Source organism: Oncorhynchus keta, unplaced genomic scaffold (assembly GCF_023373465.1).
Source record: "Oncorhynchus keta strain PuntledgeMale-10-30-2019 unplaced genomic scaffold, Oket_V2 Un_scaffold_630_pilon_pilon, whole genome shotgun sequence".
In the NCBI taxonomy this organism is placed as follows: domain Eukaryota; kingdom Metazoa; phylum Chordata; class Actinopteri; order Salmoniformes; family Salmonidae; genus Oncorhynchus; species Oncorhynchus keta.
In genome coordinates, this window is record NW_026290978.1 from 613,889 (window position 1) to 638,136 (window position 24,248).

The 24,248-nt window shown below is 45.5% G+C and overlaps 1 protein-coding gene across 1 annotated transcript in view; it reads left to right on the forward strand.

Annotated features, from left to right (window-relative positions):
• Window positions 1-24,248, forward strand: part of LOC118379892 (exocyst complex component 4-like) — a 117,241-nt gene that overhangs the window by 46,860 nt on the left and 46,133 nt on the right. Inside the window, 1 exon segment of the mRNA XM_052517225.1 lies at window positions 2,241-2,415. Within this exon segment, the coding sequence (XP_052373185.1) occupies window positions 2,241-2,415 (175 nt within the window).

Below are 24,248 nucleotides of genomic sequence, written 5' to 3' on the forward strand. Positions count from 1 at the left end.
TCCCTAACCATTCATAACATACACCCTCTGTCTCTGTCCCTAACCATTCATAACATACACCTCTCTGTCTCTGTCCCTAACCATTCATAACATACATCCTCTCTGTCTCTGTCCCTAACCATTCATAACATACATCCTCTCTGTCTCTGTCCCTAACCATTCATAACATACATCCTCCCTGTCTCTGTCCCTAACCATTCATAACATACACCCTCCCTGTCTCTGTCCCTAACCATTCATAACATACATCCTCCCTGTCTCTGTCCCTAACCTAACCCCTGTCTCTGTCCCTAACCATTCATAACATACATCATCTCTGTCTGCCTGTCTAACCATGTCCCATACATCCTCCTGTCTCTGTCTAACCATTCATAACATACACCCTCTGTCCTGTACACCCTCCCTGTCTGTCCCTAACCATTCATAACATACATCCTCCCTGTCTCTGTCCCTAACCATTCATAACATACATCCTCCCTGTCTCTGTCCCTAACCATTCATAACATACACCCTCCCTGTCTCTGTCCCTAACCATTCATAACATACATCCTCCCTGTCTCTGTCCCTAACCATTCATAACATACATCCTCCCTGTCTGCCTGTCCCTAACCATTCATAACATACATCCCTCTGTCTGCCTGTCCCTAACCATTCATAACATACACCCTCTGTCTCTGTCCCTAACCATTCATAACATACACCCTCTGTCTCTGTCCCTAACCATTCATAACATACACCCTCTCTGTCTATCAGTCTAGTGATGGACTACCAACCAAACACCCTCCATCCATCTCTCTCCTTCATTTTCCCCCACCCAAATGTTTTCATGTAACATTCGTCTAAAGTTTAAAAAGGTAGGCAAAGACCCCGTGTCTCTCCCAAACTCACTCAGTCATTCAGTCACTCTTCATTCCACACAGTACCTCCTCAGGTTTATGTGTACCGTTCAGATCCGGCACGGAGTTTAGCCCAACCTTCCTCAGTAAATAAAGTCAGAAGTGTCCCCACATCCCTGAAAACAAAAGACCACCAGATGTGTGTGAGTCCTAGTGGAACCAGAGACTTTGACAGATGCTGCTAATTGTAGTCAGAGCCAGCTGCCTCTGTGTGACTGGGGAAGCACTCTGGCAGTACCTAGACTGTTCTTTTCAACCGCTCAGCCCAAACTACCTGGATGAGACTCCTTTTGCCTGCCGATTGAACTAGATTTATGAATGTTTATTAAGCTAATGAATTGTAATTGTTGCTGAGGCAGGTTGGTTAACGCCACATGTACAAAGCCTCATCTGGCCTGAGGAGACTCTAAACTGACAGCTAATGCCTGGCTCGGTGGGCTGACGGCTTGACTTCAGTACCTGTTTGGTCACTTGTCCTCTATAGGCTCTGGTGTTGTATATTTCAGGTCAGAATACAGTATGTTTAGAGAGAATGCTTACATTGTTAAATACTTCTCCTCTGATATGAAGTACCTTACTACAACGAAGTGCTCCACTCCTGTTCCAACAGATATATGCACTTATCAACCACAATTAAAAGAACACTTGTTGAATGTTCCCTCTTTACATTGAAAGATTGGTCCCTGTGTGGACTGGTGGAGGCTGAAGAGTACTCTACTAACGAGCAGGTTCGAATCAGAAATATAAATTCATTATTTAGCTTTAGCATTGAGCTGAGGTCACAATGGTTTTGACTGCTGTGCATTAGTTTGTCTGTTAGTAGTCAGTTATTGAATGAGAGTCAATGAGATTAGAGAGGAGCTTTTAGACCTGGAGGCTGACAGGAGTGGTGCTGCCTTGGAGAGACCTCCTCATGGTCCACCATCAGTGGTCCAGGATCAGTTGTCTTTGCCTCTGTTCTAACTCTAAACCTGTGTGAGCCTCACAATACAACTGACCTGGGATGAATTGATAAGAACAGTTGGAATTGCTGTTCGAATATCATCCGTTCTCCCTTCCTTAATGTAATCACTCAAACACTGAGGTAAAACCCTAGGAAGGAAGGAGGCATTTGAAAGGAATTCAAACTGGGCCTTAGTTCCTGCTGCATCTTAGGGCCCTTTTCTAATACTCTTCAACTGTATGATTCCTTTCCTCTCTTGCTTGAAGTAATTTCAGAAGGAAGATAGGAGGCATTTTGAGTATTCTAGCAGGACCAATGTTTGGGCTGTGTGTCGCAGCTTCTTCACCTGTTGTCCCACCAGCCGTCCTCACCACAGCCTCTATCTCTGCTGCCCTCTGCAGGCTGCTGCTGGAACTGCTGGAGCTGCTGTTTGACAAGTTCAACGCAGTGGCTGCGGCCCACAGTGTGGTGCTGGCCCACCTGCAGCAGATCGTGGTGTCCCCCAACGGAGCCCAGGAGGGCATCAAGCTCTATGAGCTAGCTGACGTCTCTGCTAAGATCCAGACCGTGCTCCAGGTCAGTTCAAGTTTAAAATGTCAACTTTTGAGTCCATCACAGTCCCGAATCCCTGCACCACACACAAATAAAAAATATCTCCAAAGATCCATCTGCCGTTCTGTGTATCCATAAAGATTCACGGATGATATTGCAGCAGATGATTTGCACACATGTGGTTAAACCTTCAGACTGTGAAAGCATAGATTAGGCTTCCATGAGCAGGAATGATCACACATGATGTTAACTAGGAGAGACAAGACTCACTGTTCTGACATCAATGACAAAAACAGATATAGCTTTACCTTTAGTGACGAAAATCTTTACTAATGCAGATGGACTATTTACTGTTCACGTTCATTGTAGAAATCAATCTGTTTCTTCATATGTGGCCCGGGGGGGTGTGACTGTGAAAGCTTGTCGTATCCATAGCAGGAGGGATGTAGGCTAATTCCTTGAGAGAATGCTGTTACCTCTGTGTGTGTTGTGCATCCAGCTAGGAATCCTGGCAGTGTTTCACCCAACACTCGTTTTTGCAGCCAGTCAATGTTGTCTTTCTTTTCAAAGAAGAGATTATTCTTGTGGAACGAGTGCTGAGAGTACACACACACACGTGTATAAAAAAAAACACACATATTCAAACAAGCACACACAAAAACACTCTCCCCTAGTCTAGTCAGTGAGTGCTGGGGTGCCTGCTTTACATGGGCGTTCCTCAGGGATCTGTCATAGGTCACTTCCAAACAGCTGCTCATCATCTCAGCCAATCAGACGGGAGCAGAGAGCAAACACAGTGCAGCCGACACGCACCAATTAAAGGACTGCAATTAAACCAGGCAATCAGGGGAAGTGCCTGTTCCTGTGTGTGTCACAACTAACATCAACCCCACTGTATAATTTGTATTTTTTCCGATTCCTAATCTGACACGATGATGAAATCCATAGCGCTTGATTTCTTCCGTCGCGTTCTAAGACGTAAGCCTGTGTGTAGGTGGACACATTTCAGAGTGTAGTGAAGTGTGGAAACGAGGGGAAGGATGAGAACGGAACACAGGTCTGATGATGAAACGGAGGAGCCAGAGGGGATGTTGGCTCGGGAACAGCCAGTTACGCTGGGGAAGAGTTCCAGTAACGTGAAGCTAGCTATCCCCTGTGGAGGGAGTCATTGTGAGGTGTAGCTCCAGGGTATTATCCTGTCACACATGAGTGATGGCTGGGCTCCAGCTTGAGCTCTGAGCATTAAAGAGTCTACAGTCAAACTACAGATGGAGGAGTGAGGATCCACATCATGGTTCTAGGACTGGTTTTCGAGATGTGGTCTCTGACTGTTCTCTCCAGACCAGTCTGCTGTCATGTAGCTTGGTCTGTATGGATTAGGCTTCCAATGACACAAACCCATATAGCCTTACCGTTAGTGACCACAAGCTTTACTAATGTGGATTGACTACACGTTCATTGTAAAAATCTATCTGGTTTCTTTATATGACAGAATGTCAGTGAGTCTTGCCTTTTCTAGTTAGCATAATACATTTTTTAAATAATACGTTTTTTTTGTTGTTAAAAAAAAATACACCCTTTTCTCCCCAATTTCGTGGTATTCAATTGTTAGTAGTTACTATCTTGTCTCGTACGGGCTCGGGAGAGACGAAGGTCAAAAGCCACGCGTCCTCTGAAACACAACCCAACCAAACCGCACTGCTTCTTTAACACAGCGCGCATCAAACCAGCCGCACTAATGTGTTGGAGTAAACACCGTGCACCTGGCGACCTGGTTAGTGTGCATTGCGCCCGGCCCGCCACAGGAGTTGCTAGTGCGCGATGAGACAAGGATATCCCTGCCGGCCAAACCCTCCCTGCCTAGGCCCTTTTTTACAACCCTCCCCCTACCCCCATCCTGAGTGCCTGGAGTGCCTGGCCACACCCCCGAGTGCCTGGCCACACCCCCTAGGCCACACCCCCAATGCCTTTTTTACATTTGTTTTTTGTACCTCCATCCCTAGTGCCTGGCCACACCCCCATCCCGAGTGCCTGGCCACACCCCCATCCCGAGTGCCTGGCCACACCCCCATCCCGAGTGCCTGGCCACACCCCCATCCCGAGTGCCTGGCCACACCCCCATCCCGAGTGCCTGGCCACACCCCCATCCCGAGTGCCTGGCCACACCCCCATCCCGAGTGCCTGGCCACACCCCCATCCCGAGTGCCTGGCCACACCCCCCTCCCGAGTGCCTGGCCACACCCCCATCCCGAGTGCCTGGCCACACCCCCATCCCGAGTGCCTGGCCACACCCTCATCCCGAGTGCCTGGCCACACCCTCATCCCGAGTGCCTGGCCACACCCTCATCCCGAGTGCCTGGCCACACCCTCATCCCTAGTGCCTGGCCACACCCTCATCCCTAGTGCCTGCATTATTGTTTGTCACTTGGCCGTAAATTACACCCATTCATTTTTCTCGGTTGCCCAGGCTATTTCATTATTTCAATAATACATCATGTTTCCATTGTGTTAATGATGGAGATGGATTTCCAGGTTTTTACTCTGTTTATTCCAGTATTGAGAAGAGAATGGTCCAGGCCATTGGGTGTCTGACTGCACCCCATATGCCAGGTCTTGAAATATGCAGAAAGACAGATTAACAGTATGTTTACATTGTAACACTTCTGACAGACAACTTTGTAGCTCCGTCCATAACGTTTGGACGGCACAGCGTTCTCAGAAGGCATGGATTACTGAGTCCTTGTTAGTTTTACACTTAAGACATGACTCTGTGAATTTTGTCACTGGTTGAATAAATTCTATACATTGGTTTAAACTGGATTAAGCTACATTTTCATGAACTGTTTCGTTAGTTTTGCTCCAACATTCCCTCCATCTTGTGGCAACATTACTCTCCTCGTCAGCATCGTGTGTGGATTTGAATGTGTGTGTGTTTGTTTGATTGTGTGTTTCAATGTGTTTTTTCTTTTGCTCGTGCGGCGCGGTCCGTGCACACGTTTGTGTATAGATAGCTGAGGAACTGCATTTCAACTGACGCGCTTTCATGTTCTCAGCACTCGTTCCACAAGAATAATCTCTTCTTTGAAAAGAAAGACAACATTGACTGGCTGCAAAAACGAGTGTTGGGTGAAACACTGCCAGGATTCCTAGCTGGATGCACAACACACACAGAGGTAACAGCATTCTCTCAAGGAATTAGCCTACATCCCTCCTGCTATGGATACGACAAGCTTTCACAGTCACACCCCCGGGCCCCAGTCACACCCCCCCGGGCCCCAGTCACACCCCCGGGCCCCAGTCACACCCCCGGGCCCCAGTCACACCCCCCCGGGCCCCAGTCACACCCCCCCGGGCCCCAGTCACACCCCCCCGGGCCCCAGTCACACCCCCCCGGGCCACATATGAAGAAACAGATTGATTTATACAATGAACGTGAACAGTAAATAGTCCATCTGCATTAGTAAAGATGTGAAATATTGTGGTCACTAAAGGTGAGGCTACATGGATTTGTCATTGTAGTTGATGTCAGAACAGTGAGTCCTAGTTAGCATCATGTGAGGTAGACCTCCTGAGGGACACTAAAGAGTTGACAGCAGTTTGCTCCTTTCCTCTTTTCTATTTTACACTCTGCTCTTTTCTTATCTCGCTCTTATTTTCTCCCTCACATCTTTTCTCTTCCTTGTTTTCGTCTCGTTCCAAGTCTCTGAGGGCTAGTGTTCTCTCCCTTTTTTCTTTTGAGAGGAGAGAGACGGAGGGAGCGAGAGGGAGAGCAAGCGAGGGGGCGGGGGAGCGAGCGGAAGGGAGGGAAGGAGAGGGAGGGAGGGAGGGAGAGAGAGATGGGCACAGACCGGTGGAGGGGGGTGACTGAAAGAGAGGAGAGTAAAGGCAGAGAGAGGTGCACACTGGGATTGAGTATATGGGCTTATCATCACTCCATCAGACCAGGAGTCAGACGGTGACCTTGAGCACATTTCTTCCATCATATTTTATTTTCTCTTGCGTTTTCTCTCTCTCACTCATTCTCTCGCTTTTTTCACCCCTCAAAACCACTCAGAATGAAAAGCAGTGACTCCGCAATGCCAACTGTTGCTAAGGCGGCCCTGAGCTAACTGCGGACGGGCGGGCAGACAGGCCTTAGGGCTCGAAGACGCAGCTAGACTTGAATCACATTTTGTCCAAAGCCTCTACTTTAGTGGAACTGAGGACAAATGCTCTGTCTTATTGAACATTGATTATCTAAGACCCAGGCCCCTTGATTGGCTCAAAATTGGTCCTTACACTAAGCTGTGATTGGGTAGGTACTGGATCAACAGAGTCATGATTTGTCTGGGCCAACTGATTGCCTGCCAGTTTATTCTCCGGTGTGTCAGCTCTGTTTGGAGGAGAATATGAAGAGATGGACAGATAGATGTGTGGGAACTGTAGGGTTGGCGTTGTCTAGTCTCAGAGCCAGTCAGATGGATAATGGTTGGATGGAGTTTATTAAAATAGGTTCAATCCAGATCTGACCCTTCATACTGTACATTGGCTACCTAATCACCCCCAGGCTTCCAATTGGTTCAATCACCTACCCTCTCCACGGCAACTCCACTTTACTGACTTTAATGTCCCCATGGGGACATGTTGTTAAAGTATCATGTACACATTTAAATTGGCGTTTAAATACAGTAGACAACAAATTGACAATACAACATTCATAACAGTTACATACCAATAAAAAGAGACTAGCCTGCTGGCCTTACTAGGTCGATAGGATCATTTCGCCCGAGCTGTTTAGGAGGGATATCACACCTGGCACAAATTATTGTCTAGTTCTGTTATTCCTGCCGGGGGGTACCTATACCCTATACCCTATACCTGCACCCAGAGGGGTGTAGTTCAATGTCTGGGTACATGTTGTGGCTTGGGTGAAAAATATTTAGTGATCCTTGCTGATGGCCCTGACATTAAAGATCTCGTCCAGACCTGTCTGTTTCTCCTAGTACTTTGCTTGACGTGGTGATAATCCTTCTCAGCATATTTCTCTGGTTGACAGTGGTCTTGCAAACAATACAAAAAGTTGAAATACTCTCAATGGAAGATCTGCAAAGCAGAGTCAGTATAGTCCAGTCAACATTAAAAGATCCCATCTTGTTGAGAAAGTACAGTCTCCGTTGACTCTTCTTATAGATAATTATTGTCCAAGAGGACAGCCATGATATGTGTATTTCTCTATGTTCTGACCTGTTACAGACGTAGGTGGTGTTCTCTTCCTGAAGTCTATACACATCTCTTTGGTTTTGTTGGTATTGAGGACCAAGTGTGATTCATCACAGCACTCTACAAAGTCATTTAGGACCGGGCCATGGGGTTCCTCATCATCATGCAACAGTCTGATCAAGGCAGTGTCATCAGCGAACTAAACTAGGTGTCTGTCAGGATGGGGACTAGTACAACTATTAGTGTACAGTTGGTTGTCCTAAATAAAATACTCAAATAAAGGCAAATGAAAGAGATTGTGTCAGGGACGATGGATAGAGAGTTAAAGAGAGTTGGAGAAAGAGAGAGGAGGGAGTGTAGGTATTGCGTGGCTGTGCTGTGCCTTTGTGTTAATGGAAGGCATTAAGCCGTTCGCTCTCCAGCGGCGCGGGCACTAGAGCTGCTACCGCTGCCTCCGCTCTGCCAACCCCAGGTTGCCAGGGGCTCCTCACTCCCCCGCCGCCGCGATGTGCGATAATGTCATCTCTTGATTAGAATACTCATTATGTGAAATGAGGTTTTCTTATTCAGTCACTCGTGTTATTATTTTGTGGCCGATTGTATCTTTGTGAGTCTCTCCTTCTCTCCCACTCCCTCTCTCAATCCTTCTTATCCCATTTTCTTTCCATCCTTCTCTCCCACTCCCTCTCTCAATCCTTCTTATCCCATTTTCTTTCCATCCCTCTCTCCTTCTCTCCCACTCCCTCTCTCAATCCTTCTTATCCCATTTTCTTTCCATCCTTCTCTCCTTCTCTCCCACTCCCTCTCTCAATCCTTCTTATCCCATTTTCTTTCCATCCTTCTCTCCCACTCCCTCTCTTAATCCTTCTTATCCCATTTTCTTTCCATCCCTCTCTCCTTCTCTCCCACTCCCTCTCTCAATCCTTCTTATCCCATTTTCTTTCCATCCCTCTCCTTCTCTCCCACTCCCTCTCTCAATCCTTCTTATCCCATTTTCTTTCCATCCCTCTCTCCTTCTCTCCCACTCCCTCTCTCAATCCTTCTTATCCCATTTTCTTTCCATCCCTCTCCTTCTCTCCCACTCCCTCTCTCAATCCTTCTTATCCCATTTTCTTTCCATCCCTCTCCTTCTCTCCCACTCCCTCTCTCAATCCTTCTTATCCCATTTTCTTTCCATCCCTCTCTCCTTCTCTCCCACTCCCTCTCTCAATCCTTCTTATCCCATTTTCTTTCCATCCCTCTCCTTCTCTCCCACTCCCTCTCTCAATCCTTCTTATCCCATTTTCTTTCCATCCCTCTCTCCTTCTCTCCCACTCCCTCTCTCAATCCTTCTTATCCCATTTTCTTTCCATCCCTCTCTCCTTCTCTCCCACTCCCTCTCTCAATCCTTCTTATCCCATTTTCTTTCCATCCCTCTCTCCTTCTCTCCCACTCCCTCTCTCAATCCTTCTTATCCCATTTTCTTTCCATCCCTCTCTCCTTCTCTCCCACTCCCTCTCTCAATCCTTCTTATCCCATTTTCTTTCCATCCCTCTCTCCTTCTCTTTCTTTCCTTCATCCCATTTTCTTTCCATCCTCTCTCTCCCACTCCCTCTCTCAATCCTTCTTATCCCATTTTCTTTCCATCCCTCTCTCCTTCTCTCCCACTCCCTCTCTCAATCCTTCTTATCCCATTTTCTTTCCATTCCTCTCTCCCACTCCCTCTCTCAATCCTTCTTATCCCATTTTCTTTCCATCCCTCTCTCCTTCTCTCCCACTCCCTCTCTCAATCCTTCTTATCCCATTTTCTTTCCATCCCTCTCTCCCTCTCCCTCTCTCAATCCTTCTTATCCCATTTTCTTTCCATCCCTCTCTCCTTCTCTCCCACTCCCTCTCTCAATCCTTCTTATCCCATTTTCTTTCCATCCCTCTCTCCTTCTCTCCCACTCCCTCTCTCAATCCTTCTTATCCCATTTTCTTTCCATCCTTCTCTCCCACTCCCTCTCTCAATCCTTCTTATCCCATTTTCTTTCCATCCTTCTCTCCCACTCCCTCTCTCAATCCTTCTTATCCCATTTTCTTTCCATCCTTCTCTCCTTCTCTCCCACTCCCTCTCTCAATCCTTCTTATCCCATTTTCTTTCCATCCTTCTCTCCCACTCCCTCTCTCAATCCTTCTTATCCCATTTTCTTTCCATCCTTCTCTCCCACTCCCTCTCTCAATCCTTCTTATCCCATTTTCTTTCCATCCCTCTCTCCTTCTCTCCCACTCCCTCTCTCAATCCTTCTTATCCCATTTTCTTTCCATCCCTCTCTCCTTCTCTCCCACTCCCTCTCTCAATCCTTCTTATCCCATTTTCTTTCCATCCCTCTCTCCTTCTCTCCCACTCCCTCTCTCAATCCTTCTTATCCCATTTTCTTTCCATCCCTCTCTCCTTCTCTCCCACTCCCTCTCTCAATCCTTCTTATCCCATTTTCTTTCCATCCCTCTCTCCTTCTCTCCCACTCCCTCTCTCAATCCTTCTTATCCCATTTTCTTTCCATCCCTCTCTCCTTCTCTCCCACTCCCTCTCTCAATCCTTCTTATCCCATTTTCTTTCCATCCCTCTCTCCTTCTCTCCCACTCCCTCTCTCAATCCTTCTTATCCCATTTTCTTTCCATCCTTCTCTCCTTCTCTCCCACTCCCTCTCTCAATCCTTCTTATCCCATTTCTTTCCATCCCCTCTCCTTCTCTCCCACTCCCTCTCTCAATCCTTCTTATCCCATTTTCTTTCCATTCCTCTCTCCTTCTCTCCCACTCCCTCTCTCAATCCTTCTTATCCCATTTTCTTTCCATCCCCTCTCCTTCTCTCCCACTCCCTCTCTCAATCCTTCTTATCCCATTTTCTTTCCATCCTTCTCTCCTTCTCTCCCACTCCCTCTCTCAATCCTTCTTATCCCATTTTCTTTCCATCCTTCTCTCCCACTCCCTCTCTCAATCCTTCTTATCCCATTTTCTTTCCATCCCTCTCTCCTTCTCTCCCACTCCCTCTCTCAATCCTTCTTATCCCATTTTCTTTCCATCCCTCTCTCCTTCTCTCCCACTCCCTCTCTCAATCCTTCTTATCCCATTTTCTTTCCATCCTTCTCTCCCACTCCCTCTCTCAATCCTTCTTATCCCATTTTCTTTCCATCCCTCTCTCCTTCTCTCCCACTCCCTCTCTCAATCCTTCTTATCCCATTTTCTTTCCATCCCTCTCTTTCTCTCCCTCAATCACCATTCCTCTCATTCTCTTTCCCCCTCCCTTCCTCTATCCCTCTCTCTACCCCTCTCCCCTGTCTTTCCTGCTCTCTTCAAGAGACAAACTCAGTATGACAGCAGCACATGTTAGTCTAGCAGCACATGTTAATGCCTGATAGTCTGGCAGCAGCACATGTTAATGCCCGATAGTCTGGCAGCAGCACATGTTAATGCCCGATAGTCTGGCAGCAGCACATGTTAATGCCCGATAGTCTGGCAGCAGCACATGTTAATGCCCGATAGTCTGGCAGCAGCACATGTTAATGCCCGATAGTCTGGCAGCAGCACATGTTAATGCCCGATAGTCTGGCAGCAGCACATGTTAATGCCCGATAGTCTGGCAGCAGCACATGTTAATGCCTGATAGTCTGGCAGCAGCACATGTTAATGCCTGATAGTCTGGCAGCAGCACATGTTAATGCCTGATAGTCGGGCCGCATTGCAGATTCCTGAGGGAGGCTGTATGGCAGACAGTGGGGTGCTATAGTTCCCCTATTCCACCCTGCAGCGGCCTGTGTGTGTGTGTGTGTGTGTGTGTGTGTGTGTGTGTGTGTGTGTGTGTGTGTGCGTGCGTGCGTGTGTGTCGACTTGTGTGTGTGCACTTGTGTCTGCAGGTGTGAAACGTACCCACTATCATGAAACATCTCTACGAGTTAGTATCTATGCTCAGGTGTGTGTGGTGAGATGTTGTTGGCTCTTGTCTTGGTGTAGATTAGATCTTGTTGGCAGTTGTTTATGTTGTCTCTTGTTAGTTCAGGTGTGTTCTGAAGACTAGCAGTTGTGCACTAGCATCTATATATTAGCTAGTGGCTCAGGTGTGTGTTGATGCTGTTGGGTCTTGTCTAGGTGTAAATTAGTGGCGGCCATCTTGTTGCAGTTGTCTCTTGTTCAAGTCTGTGCTGTAGTGCTGAATGATTAGTGCTTTTTGAAGTTGGTTCGATATATATATATTTTTAAACATTAAATGCATTATAAAATAATGACATTACTTTGATTTTAGAGCATTTTAATGGAAATTCCAAAGCCCAAAATAGTGAACATTCAATATCCAAAACATTGAAAATATTCCATTGTGTCTGTCAGGTCCACATTGGGTAGACATCAAAAGAAAGTTAAGAAAATTACTATGAAATAATTAAATATTTCACTTGTGTATATTACTTCATTTTTATTTGATGACTTTATTATTTAGTCCTCATCTCTCTAAAAAAAAAAGCTCCATCAAGCTACACACAATACCCCACACTGACAAAGTGAAAACAGGTTTTTAGAAATGTTTACAAAAAAACAAATACACGATTTACAAAAGTATTCAGACTTTTTGCTATAAGACTCAAAATTGAGCTCAGGTGCATCCTGTTTCCATTGATCGTCCTTGAGATATTTCTACAACTTGATTGGACATGATTTGAAAAGGCTGTGAAAAGGCTGAAACTGTCTATCTATGGTCCAACAGTTGATAGTGCATATCAGAGCAAAAACAAAGCCATGAGGTCGAAGGAATTGTCTGTAGAGCTCAGGATTGTCTCGATGCACAGATCAGGGGAAGGGTACCAAAATATTTCTGCAGTGTTGAATGTCCCCAAGAACACAGTTGCCTCCATCATTCATAAGTATAAGTTTGGAACCACCAATTTAATCCATTTTAGAATAAGACTATATAACGTAACAAAATGTGTAAAAAGTCAAGGCGTCTGAATACTTTCCGAATGTGCTGTATGTTCTCCCCAGACTGTACTGTCTTTAGCCATCCTATTTAGACAGTTCCCCAGACTGTGCTGTCTTTAGACATCCTATTTAGACAGTTCCCCAGACTGTGCTGTCTTTAGCCATCCTATTTAGACAGTTCCCCAGACTGTGCTGTCTTTAGCCGTCCTATTTAGACAGTTCCCCAGACTGTGCTGTCTTTAGCCGTCCTATTTAGACAGTTCCCCAGACTGTGCTGTCTTTAGCCGTCCTATTTAGACAGTTCCCCAGACTGTGCTGTCTTTAGCCGTCCTATTTAGACAGTTCCCCAGACTGTGCTGTCTTTAGCCGTCCTATTTAGACAGTTGCCCAGACTGTGCTGTCTTTAGCCGTCCTATTTAGACAGTTGCCCAGACTGTGCTGTCTTTAGCCATCCTATTTAGACAGTTCCTCAGACTGTGCTGTCTTTAGCCGTCCGATTTAGACAGTTCCCCAGACTGTGCTGTCTTTAGCCGTCCGATTTAGACAGTTCCCCAGACTGTGCTGTCTTTAGCCGTCCGATTTAGACAGTTCCCCAGACTGCGCTGTCTTTAGCCGTCCTATTTAGACAGTTCCCCAGACTGCGCTGTCTTTAGCCGTCCTATTTGGACAGTTCCCCAGACTGCGCTGTCTTTAGCCGTCCTATTTGGACAGTTCCCCAGACTGCGCTGTCTTTAGCCGTCCTATTTAGACAGTTCCCCAGACTGTGCTGTCTTTAGCCGTCCTATTTAGACAGTTCCCCAGACTGTGCTGTCTTTAGCCGTCCTATTTAGACAGTTCCCCAGACTGTGCTGTCTTTAGCCGTCCTATTTAGACAGTTCCCCAGACTGTGCTGTCTTTAGCCGTCCTATTTAGATAGGCTGCCTCAGCATGCTACAGAGCTATCTAAATAATTGTATTAGTTCTACGAAGTAGATAAGGCATACTTTCACAAACTGTCTCTGTCCCTCTCGTCGTTGTGTTGTGTTCATTCCTCTCTCATGCGGTCTGTGTGTATCTAACCTAACGTATTAGGCGTAAAAGTGAATCTGTCCAGAGATCTGTATATAAAGATGAGATGCTCATGTCTCCAACCTAACAAATGGGAGTCGTTGTCCCAAAGACATGAAGACAGGCGGCAAGCTTAGGTCCAAAATAAACCCATAGAAACACATTGGGATTATTTTGGACAGAACTTGGCGATAGTGAAATCTCTTGCTTTGCCTCTTCCTCTCTGATCAGTCTTTGTCTGAGAAGGAAAAACCAGGTGCAATGGATTATGTTCATTGTAGTCAATTACCACATTTCTGCACTGAACTAGGTTGAATATTTGCTAAATGAAAACTACAACTGTCTTCAGCCCAGTGTTCCACATATATTATTGGAATTCAAGTAATTGAACCGACGTCGGTCAATTAGTTGTTTAATAACAACACCCCCGAAATGTTTGTTAATCGCTCAGCACTAGTTTGCTGAAGTTAAGCATCTGCCCTCAAACATCTTTATCTACAGGGCCTTCACAAAGTATTGGCACCCCGTGACTTTTTCCACATTTTTATTTGTGCTGCAGACTGAATTTAAAATGGACAAAATGTCGGCTTTGTGTCACTGGCCTACATACAATACCCCATAATGTCTAAGTATATACAAATGAATTCAAAATGAAAAGATGAAATGTCTTGAGTGAATATTAAAATGAAGTATACAACCCCTTTGTTATGGCAAGTCTAAATAAGTCCAGGAGCAAACAAGTCACATAATAAGTTGCATGGACTCACTCACTCTGTGTGCAATAATTACATGATTTCTGAATGAGTACCTCATCTCTGTACCCCACACATACAATTATCTGTATGGAACCTCAGTTGAGCAGTGAATTTCAAACACAGATTCAATGACAAATACCAGGGAGGTTTTCCAATGTCTCGCAACAGAAGAGCAACTATTGGTAGATTGGTAAAACAAAAACAGCAGACATTGAATATCAGTTTGAGCACGGTGAAGTTATTAATTTCAATACACCCAGTTACTACAAAGATACAGACTCCTTCCTAACTCAGTTGTCAGAAAGGAAGGAAACCACACAGGGATTTGACCATGAGGCCAATGGTGACTTTAAAACAGTTACAGAGTGTAATGGCTGTGATAGGAGAAAACTGAGGATGGATCAACAACAGTGTAGTTATTCCACAATACTAACCTAAATGACAGAGTGAAAAGGAGGAAGCCTGTACAGAATACAAATATTCCAAAACATGCATCCTGTTTGCAATAAAGCGCTAAAATGAAACTAAAAAATGTGGCAAAGAAATTACCTTCATTTCTGAATACGAAGTGTTATGTTTGGAGCAAATCCAACACGTCACTGAGTACCACTTCATATCTTTAAGCATGTTTGTTGCTGCATCATGTTATGAGTATGCTTGTCATCAGGAAGGAGTTGGGAGATTTTTTTCTGACAAAACGAAACGGAATGGAGCTAAGCACAGGCAATATCCTAGAGGAAAATCTTGTTGTCTGTTTTTCTACAGACGATGGGTAACAAATTCACCTTTCAGCAGGACGATAAGCTAAAACACAAGGCCAGGTTATTGTCCAACTTAAATAGTCTTGAAAATCTATGGCAAGACGTGAAAAAGGCAGTCTAGCAATGATCAACAACCAACTTGACAGAGCTTAGAGAATTTTAAAAATAATAATGTGCAGATATTGTGCAATCCTGGTGTGCAAAGCTCTTAGAGACTTACCAAGCGAAACTCACAGCTGTAATTGCTGCCAAAGGTGATTCTAACATGTATTGACTCAGGGGTGTGAATAATTATGTAAATGAGATGTTTCTGTACTTCATTTTCAATAAATTAGCAAACAATTTTAAAAACATGTTTTCACTTTGTCATTATGGAGTACTGTGTGTAGATGAGAAGAATAAAACACATTTTATTCATGTTGAATTCAGGCTGTAACACAACACACTGTGGAATAAGTCAAGGGGTATGAATACTTTCTGAAGGCTCTGTAGTATCTCTCACAGCGGATAAGGTGTGTTTGGAGAGATGGGGGTAAGTTGTTGGCTCTTGGTAAGGTGTATATTAGCCCAGCGGAAGCCATCTTGTTGGCAGTTTCTCCAGCGTATCTTGTTATTCCCCCTCTCTTCTCTCCACCTTCTAGCTACACACTCATTTGATAGGCTAGCCTATAAATGGAAGCCTCTAGATGATTTGTTTTTTCCCTCCACTTTGAGAAGTGTGGAATCGTGTTGACCTTTCCACTTGGCATGCTCTGAGACGGACACCGGATCTGACAGAGACACGAGAGGGCACACAGTTACACGGCCTGAGCTGAGGCTTCCCATATTCCACTGAGCGACTGTCTCCAGGAAGGCACAGTATGGAGTAGGTTAACATGGGCTTTTTGAAAGCCAAGAGCCATGTAGCACCGTTTGGAAATTCCGGCTGTGCTTTCCCAGCGTGCTTTAAGTGTGGATGAGATATTGATTGGGACTTTACAGAGCGGCTGGTAATTCTCAGTATTGGTGTCAGTAAGGGAGTGGAACAGTGTTGTCTGTGCTGTCACACTTTTCCACCGAGGTAGAGTGTGTGAATAAATGTATTGATTTTTCACGCCAGTGAGCCCACGTTATTAGGCTTCTATATTCCAAGCTTGCACCACTTCACTTGATGCCTCCCTCCCTTTCTCTGTGAGCATCAGTCTTTTGTTTTTATCCATTACACCGTCTCAAGGTCTTCTGCAGTTCTCTTATGAAATTAGAGCCACTCAGAATCTTTCAATGTATCATACATACACTATAATCCCACTAGATCCAGTCACATTGGATACGGTTGCCTCTCACCAAATCATCAAGCGTGCCAAGAATCATACTTATCTGAACTCCACTTTGACAAGTTCTGTCAGATTTTCCCTTGAACCTGAACAGCAGTTGGATGTCATAAGGTAATGCACCAATTTGTAAGTCGCTCTGGATAAGAGCGTCTGCTAAATGACTTAAATGTAATGTAAATGTAAATGCAAGCAACAGCATTATGTGCTTGGAAAATATTTAGGTAAAAAACAAGAAATCTTTCAATAGACACGGACAAAAAAACTCCACCTGCCATCAGATGATATAAGACCATATGGTCTGACTGAGACCAAAGACCCTATCGCATAAGACCCTAAGGCCCTATCTCATAAGGCCCTATCTCATAAGGCCCTATCTCATAAGGCCCTATCTCATAAGGCCCTATCTCATAAGGCCCTATCTCATAAGGCCCTGCTGAATCCCTCACCACAGTCACCCATAGGGACCATGTTTGACCTATATTTGGCATTACTTTTACGGTCCCCCTCTCAGCACGGCCTGACCTTCGACCTCGAGGTCCAACGCGTCTGAGTTTTCTAATTAGCCTAGCGCTTGAGTATTCCGCTATGATGCCATGGTGTCTCCATGACGGCGAGGCTACCGAGTTGATCCGCCAGCGCCGCTGCTGTGTGCCCGGAGTGCAGATGAATGCTTTTTAATGAGCAGTGGTGAGGACCTTTTGGAGCTAAGGTGCGATTTAGCAAATCAAGGATGGATGTCGTCTGTCTGTTCTTACAGAACACGTCTAGAAATATCTAACACTTTATTAGGCTACTTGACGATGCTATATAAAACACAGGCTAGCCTGGCCCAGCTGAAAGATAATCTATGACACATGGCAGCTGTAGTAGTGAACACTCTCCTCCTGTTCTATTGACACAGTGAGAGCCTGTGGCTGGGGCCGAAACCACACTGAATAAATCATAGCACAGCCAGAGATTAGCCGAGACAAAGGAGAAGCGTATGTTCAAAGCATAGAAATATATAAAGTAGTATGTGAGGGAGTTAAATATGCAGGCCTTCCTCACGGCTTGTCAGCCAAGTGAAAACAAGGCAAATTGAACTGCCAGGGAAACAACAGCCAGACGACAATGATCTGTTTTAATTAAATATGATGCGCAGAGACATTTCTGTGTTGTTTCTTTCCTAACGCTTTAATCAACATGTCACTATTTGACTGTAATCCTACCCCACCCATCCACCCCCGATGTGTCATATTTCCATATTACTGGGGCGCGGTGAAGCTAGTATATTGATTGTGTCGAAATTCCGTCATTGCCCCTCCTTTTGTGTTTGAGAGAAGAGAGATTTTAAAGCTAATTATTCTAATCTGACGGTATGCTTATATAGTGTTATATAGTGTCTTATATAGTTTCCCTTCTCCTGTAGATGCACAGCATGTTCTCCTTCAGACATTGCTTATCTGAATTGTGTGTATGCGAGTACAGGTGTGTGTGTGTGGTCAAGGCGTTGCGATACAGAAGAGTCATATTGTTAATTTGTGTAAGAGCATGGAATCCATGTAGACCCATTGCCAGGGTCATGCTTGCTTAGACTTGCTATTGATGTTTTTCCTCTTTCTATGTTTCTTCAGTCCAAAAAACTGTCAAACTGCTTTGGGACAGAGCAAGGACAACAAGAGGAATGAAATGCAACAGGCTGCCTGTAGTGATGTTTCTTTGTCAAAGTCTTCAGAGGGATGATGCAAAGTAGTACGGTCCAGTTGGGACACCTTGAAGGTCCGCAGTGGTCCAGTCCAGAGGGGAAAGAGCTGGACAAAGCTTTTCTCTGAACGTTCTAAGGTTTTTGGAAGGTCAAGTCAGGGAGTGAAATCTTTTCGTGCCTAAGGCAATTTTTAGGGCTTTCACTCGAAGCCACCAGCTGAGATATCAATCGATACATTTTCAACAAAAACATGTGTCTAGGGGGACTCCATTCCTAAAAGAATGTATTTCACTAGTAAAGTTCACAAAGTTCCAAAAAGGCGTGAGGGACAAGCAGAAGAGCGAAACAATCAAAGAGCTCATTGATTACCGAGATAATTCTCTGGATGACTTTGATGGACAAGAAAGGAAGTCAAATGACACAGAGTCCTGTTTATTTCTTTATTTTCCTTTAATGGACTCTTCAGCCATCCCACCACAGGTGTTTCTCCTGGAATCCCTTTAATGGACTCCTCAGCCATCCCACCACAGGTGTTCTCCTGGAATCCCTTTAATGGACTCCTCAGCCATCCCACCACAGGTGTTCTCCTGGAATCCCTTTAATGGACTCCTCAGCCATCCCACCACAGGTGTTCTCCTGGAATCCCTTTAATGGACTCCTCAGCCATCCCACCACAGGTGTTCTCCTGGAATCCCTTTAATGGACTCCTCAGCCATCCCACCACAGGTGTTCTCCTGGAATCCCTTTAATGGACTCCTCAGCCATCCCACCACAGGTGTTCTCCTGGAATCCCTTTAATGGACTCCTCAGCCATCCCACCACAGGTATTCTCCTGGAATCCCTTTAATGGACTCCTCAGCCATCCCACCACAGGTGTTCTCCTGGAATCCCTTTAATGGACTCCTCAGCCATCCCATCACAGGTATTCTCCTGGAATCCCTTTAATGGACTCCTCAGCCATCCCACCACAGGTGTACTCCTGGAACCTCTTCAGTGGCCTGCATTGGTTAATTAGACTGATTCTTCAGGACTACTGTAATAGACCCAATAAAGCCTTGTGTATCCTGCTCATTAAGACACACACACTTCCTCTCCCAGCACAAAGGAAACGCAGGTTGGGAGGTTGGCTTCGCTGCTGGTAGTGTACGACAGTGGCACCCGTCCATAATGCCTTTTCTCCTGAGAGAACAGGCACTAACTGCAGCCCAGCGGGCTGATTTAGTTTTGGGACCAGACCCAAGTCACTCGAGTGTATAGAGGAACAATGGCTAATATAGTGGTTGTCTTTGTGTGGGGGAGCTGAAAATGGTGGCCAACACTCGGTTATCAAAGTGTGTGTGTCAAACATTCACCATCCATGAACTCCGGGCTCAGTTTATTATCTGGTGTGAAGAGCGATTTGCAGTTTCTCAACGGCTTTATTCGCTACCCATTTCCCAATGATCTTTCTTGGTACACGGCCATGAATATTGATTTGCTGTGTGTTAAAGCATCCCTCTCTTGAAGTGCGGCCTCACATCTCATCTCTCCTTCTGCAGATTGGGGTGGCAGCTAGCCATGGGGGTTTCAAAGAGTTCGTCAGCCAGCCAGTCACCCCTGTGAAGGTCACAGTACAAGTCCCCAATGGTGACAATCTAATTTCTTTACTGCTGGCCCAATCTGGGGCCGTACCATGACGCCTGTTTGGTAGGGGTCAGTAGAGTCCGACCCGGCTCCCACCCTCCAATAATGGAACACTGTCATGTGCCATCCATCGGGACTTCAGTCACTAGGCTACATGCGTGGCTTTGTTTGCTTGGCTACTGTATGTCAGTGGTACAACTAGGATACATTAGTGCACTGCTAAATCTGAGGCAAATCTATATGAGGTGCTGCGTTCTTCTACTTGACCAGAGTCAAATTAACTTGTGGATACCATTTTTATGTCTCTGGGTGCAGTATGAAGGAAGTTAAAGGTAGTGTCACGAGCCAATGCTAAATAGCGTTAGCATGATGACTGGAAGCGCAGTGATTGGACGTGTTCCGGCACGCTAGCGTATGCTACTGTACCTGTAGACTTCCAGTCACTGGCTTCATCAACAGCTTGGCTAATGGCTACATTAGAGACTAGTTAGCCTTTATCCATCAACTCCCTCAAATCAAACATGAACCAGACTTAAAACCAGACTTAAAATCATTTTTTAATTTTTAATTTCTTTATAAATAATAATAATAATAAAGACAAACAGGAGAAGAAAAGATGAACAACAGAACACAACAAAACCAAATGAAATAGCAGCAGATACCATCTGAACACAGCAACTAGTACCGAAAAGTGGTGTCATTATGGACATCTTCATAGACTAGATATTCTGCATGAACAGGGCTCTAAATCCACAGGATGTTATTAGCGAAGATTAGCTCTATGTCGGACCGAGGGAGCATAAGATCCATAGCATTATGTCATTAGCATAGCATTCAAGCCATGAAACGCATTCATTATTTTGTTGTTTTCAGAAACGCTTTCAGGGGCATTAATTGCATTCACAGTCATTACGGTTGTTTGATGTGGAGCAGAGATGTGCACTCTGCTCTGGTTTGCATTCATATGCTTCTGTGTGCATCGCTGTTGTTTGTTTTGTTGGTGTAGTTAGCAAGGCTCCGCTTTGTCTCTGTTCCACCTTGTTGCTGTTGTCTTCGATGTGCGCTGGACCTTTGGTGTGTGTGTGTGTGTGTGTAGGCTACATATTGAGTATGCATGTTTGTGAGAGTGTGTGCGTGCATTCGTGTGTGTTTTGTGTGCGTAGGCCTATGTGCTGGGAATGTGTGAGACTAGCTAACAAGCTCTGGCCTCTGTTATAGCGTTAGTCTTGAGGTGCCACACGGGGCGCTCATGTGTTGTCAGCTGTGATCATTTTGTTGTTCATCATCCCTAAGTCGCTTGTGACCAAGGCCTTCGCAACTCATTCTCTCTCCCTTTCTGTTCCTCTCTCCCTTTCTGTTCCTCTCTCCCTTTCTCCCTCTGGTCTCTCCTCCTCTCCCTAGCATTCTCTCCTCTCCTCTCCCTAGCATTCTCTCCTCTGCTCTCCCTAGCATTATCTCCTCTGCTCTCCCGAGCATTCTCTCCTCTGCTCTCCCTAGCATTCTCTCCTCTGCTCTCCCTAGCATTATCTCCTCTGCTCTCCCGAGCATTCTCTCCTCTGCTCTCCCGAGCATTCTCTCCTCTGCTCTCCCGAGCATTCTCTCCTCTGCTCTCCCGAGCATTCTCTCCTCTGCTCTCCCGAGCATTCTCTCCTCTGCTCTCCCGAGCATTCTCTCCTCTGCTCTCCCGAGCATTCTCTCCTCTGCTCTCCCGAGCATTCTCTCCTCTGCTCTCCCTAGCATTCTCTCCTCTGCTCTCCCGAGCATTCTCTCCTCTCCCCTAGCATTCTCTCCTCTGCTCTCCCGAGCATTCTCTACTCTGCTCTCCTGAGCATTATCTCTTCTGCTCTCCCGAGCATTCTCTCCTCTGCTCTCACTAGCATTCTCTACTCTGCTCTCTAGCATTCTCTCCTCTGCTCTCCCGAGCATTCTCTCCTCTACTCTTTCTATCATTCTCTCCTCTGCTCTCTCTAGCATTCTCTCCTCTACTCTTTCTATCATTCTCTCCTCTGCTCTCCCAAGCATTCTCTCCTCTGCTCTCCCTAGCATTATCACCTCCGCTCTCTCTAGCATTCTCTCCTCAGCTCTCCCTAGCATCCTCTCCTCTCTCTCCAATCCTAATTCCGTTTCTCTATTGAGAGCAACAGCCAACCTTCCCATCCTTGTCTCTTGTCTCTTAGGGTAATGAGGCGTCTACCTGACCATTTAAAGTTGATGGTAATAAGACCGAATATGTTTGAGGAGAAAGGTGTTTGGAATGAGATGTTATTGTTGCTGGAATAAAGGCGATTCGAATCACATGAATGCCCCGTATCGCACCTTGATCCTAACGCCCAAAACACCTCTCTCCTACACACACACACACCACAGTTACCATCAAACAATCAAAACTTCCACCCGTCTGGGAATTTATGCACACACACATGCACGCATGCACACACGCACTCGGGTTGGGGGTTTGAAATCATTTCACAATTGACATTTTTGTGGGATATCCGGCTATTTGAAATACATGTTACTTACATTTTGGAGGGCCAGTGAAATGGCAGAGCAGATAGAGGGAGGAACAGTTGCAGTAACCAAGGCAACTCCACTACAGCCAAGACCAGATAACTTGTAGCAGCCAAAGTGTTATTTATCATCCCATGTAACAGTGCCTGTCTTGACTGGATTAACCTGGAGAAGCTGTTGGTTGCTTTTTACTCCTTCTCATTTTGCTAACTTTTATTTCCAGAACTTTACAGAGTAAGTTGAAAGCCTATCTATTTAGTGAAAATGTTGTTAAGTATTGGGTATGATAGCAACACTTGTCCGTTGAGGTGTTGTTTCAGTGTAAAATAACCAAGTCATGGTTGACCGACAGTCCACCCGTTGCCTAGGCAACAGAGACTTTGGCAAAGTGTTCGAGGGGTTTTCCAAGGCACTGCTGTAGGGGCTCAGCTGCCAAAAACTTACACAGCTAAACTTGACATATTTCTGTCACAGTAACTTTTTATTGACATTTTCAATGGGCAGGTTTATCAGGTGGAAGTAAATATTTTTAAACCCTCACAAACCCACCCACCTACAGACTCAGCAATATAGCATGTTCAATGCAAGGATTAATATAATAACCCTCACTCTTGCCACATAAATCAACATTTCAGAGGCATTGTCAAACACATATTTATCATATAACTGATACTATTCTGATCATCTGCTCTCCTCTATATCCATTGTGCTTTGAGCCGGAGTTTGCAGCAGGCTGTTTGCAGAAGTCTGTTGTCAAAAGGAAGTCTGTCCAGTCTCATTCCTTACATTTGATTTGATGTTGTCTTCAGAGAGGTCATTTCATTTTATTTTCTTCATAACACACTTTGTGTGTATTATTATATTATTTTCTTTCTACATAACACATCTGTGTCCAATTTATTGTCTTAAGTTAGCTTGTCAGCTAATGTTAGCTAGGCTAGCTAGGTAGCTAACGTTAGCTGGACTAGGGGTTAAGGTTAGGATTAGGTAACATGCTAGCTAAGTAATTAAAGGGATAGGTTTAACTAACATGATCGCTAAGTAGTTAAAAAGTAGGAAGTTGTTCATAACGTGATTTGTTTGGGCTGCTAGACATTATATGGCCACCCGTCCTCCCAGACTAACCTCCCACCTGTCCTTTCTGTCTTAAGTAACCCGCTGTTTTTATCTGTGATTGAAATGCACTCTATATATAAAGAAAAGGTAAACAAATGTTTGTGTGTCTGTCATGAATTTCCAAAAATAAATCTCTATAAGTCTCTATTTCACAATAATCTGTGATACTCCGAGCAAGTCAGGGGAAACGACCACCATCTGATCTCCTTTCAAACTTTACCTCACAGAGGATATCGCTTATTCTCATTTCCCCCTCTCTCATCTGTCCTGTTCATACCCTCTCCCTCTGTCCTTCCTTCCTTCCGTCCGTCCTCACTTCCGTCCTCACTTCCGTCCTTACTTCTGGCCGCCTGTCGGTCCTATTGGTGTGGTTAATTGCTTCAAGTTTACTCCCTCTAATGCAATATATTAGGGTCGGAGCCCCTTCATCAGCCTAACGCCGGCATTTAATTAAGTCTCCCGGGTTAGGTAGTGGGCCGCGCTCCATCAACAGATCACATGGTCATTAGTAATTAATACACTGACAGGATTAGCGCTCTCTGCGAGGCTTGCAGGGTGTCGCTAGAGGGCAGGGGGGCCTGAGTGATGGCTTCCAGAGGGGGAGAGAAGGGAAAAAGGGTGTCTGTGTAGTGGGTCGGCGTGTGTGTTGTCAGGGGAGGGGCTGGGTAGGTGTCTGTGTAGTGGGTCAGCGTGTGTGTTGTCAGGGGAGGGGCTGGGTAGGTGTGTCTGTGTAGTGTGTCGGCGTGTGTGTTGTCAGGGGAGGGGCTGGGTAGGTGTCTGTGTAGTGGGTCAGCGTGTGTGTTGTCAGGGGAGGGGCTGGGTAGGTGTGTCTGTGTAGTGGTGTCGGCGTGTGTATTGTCAGGGGAGGAGCTGGGTAGGTGTCTGTGTAGTGGGTCGGCATGTGTGTTGTCAGGGGAGGGGCTG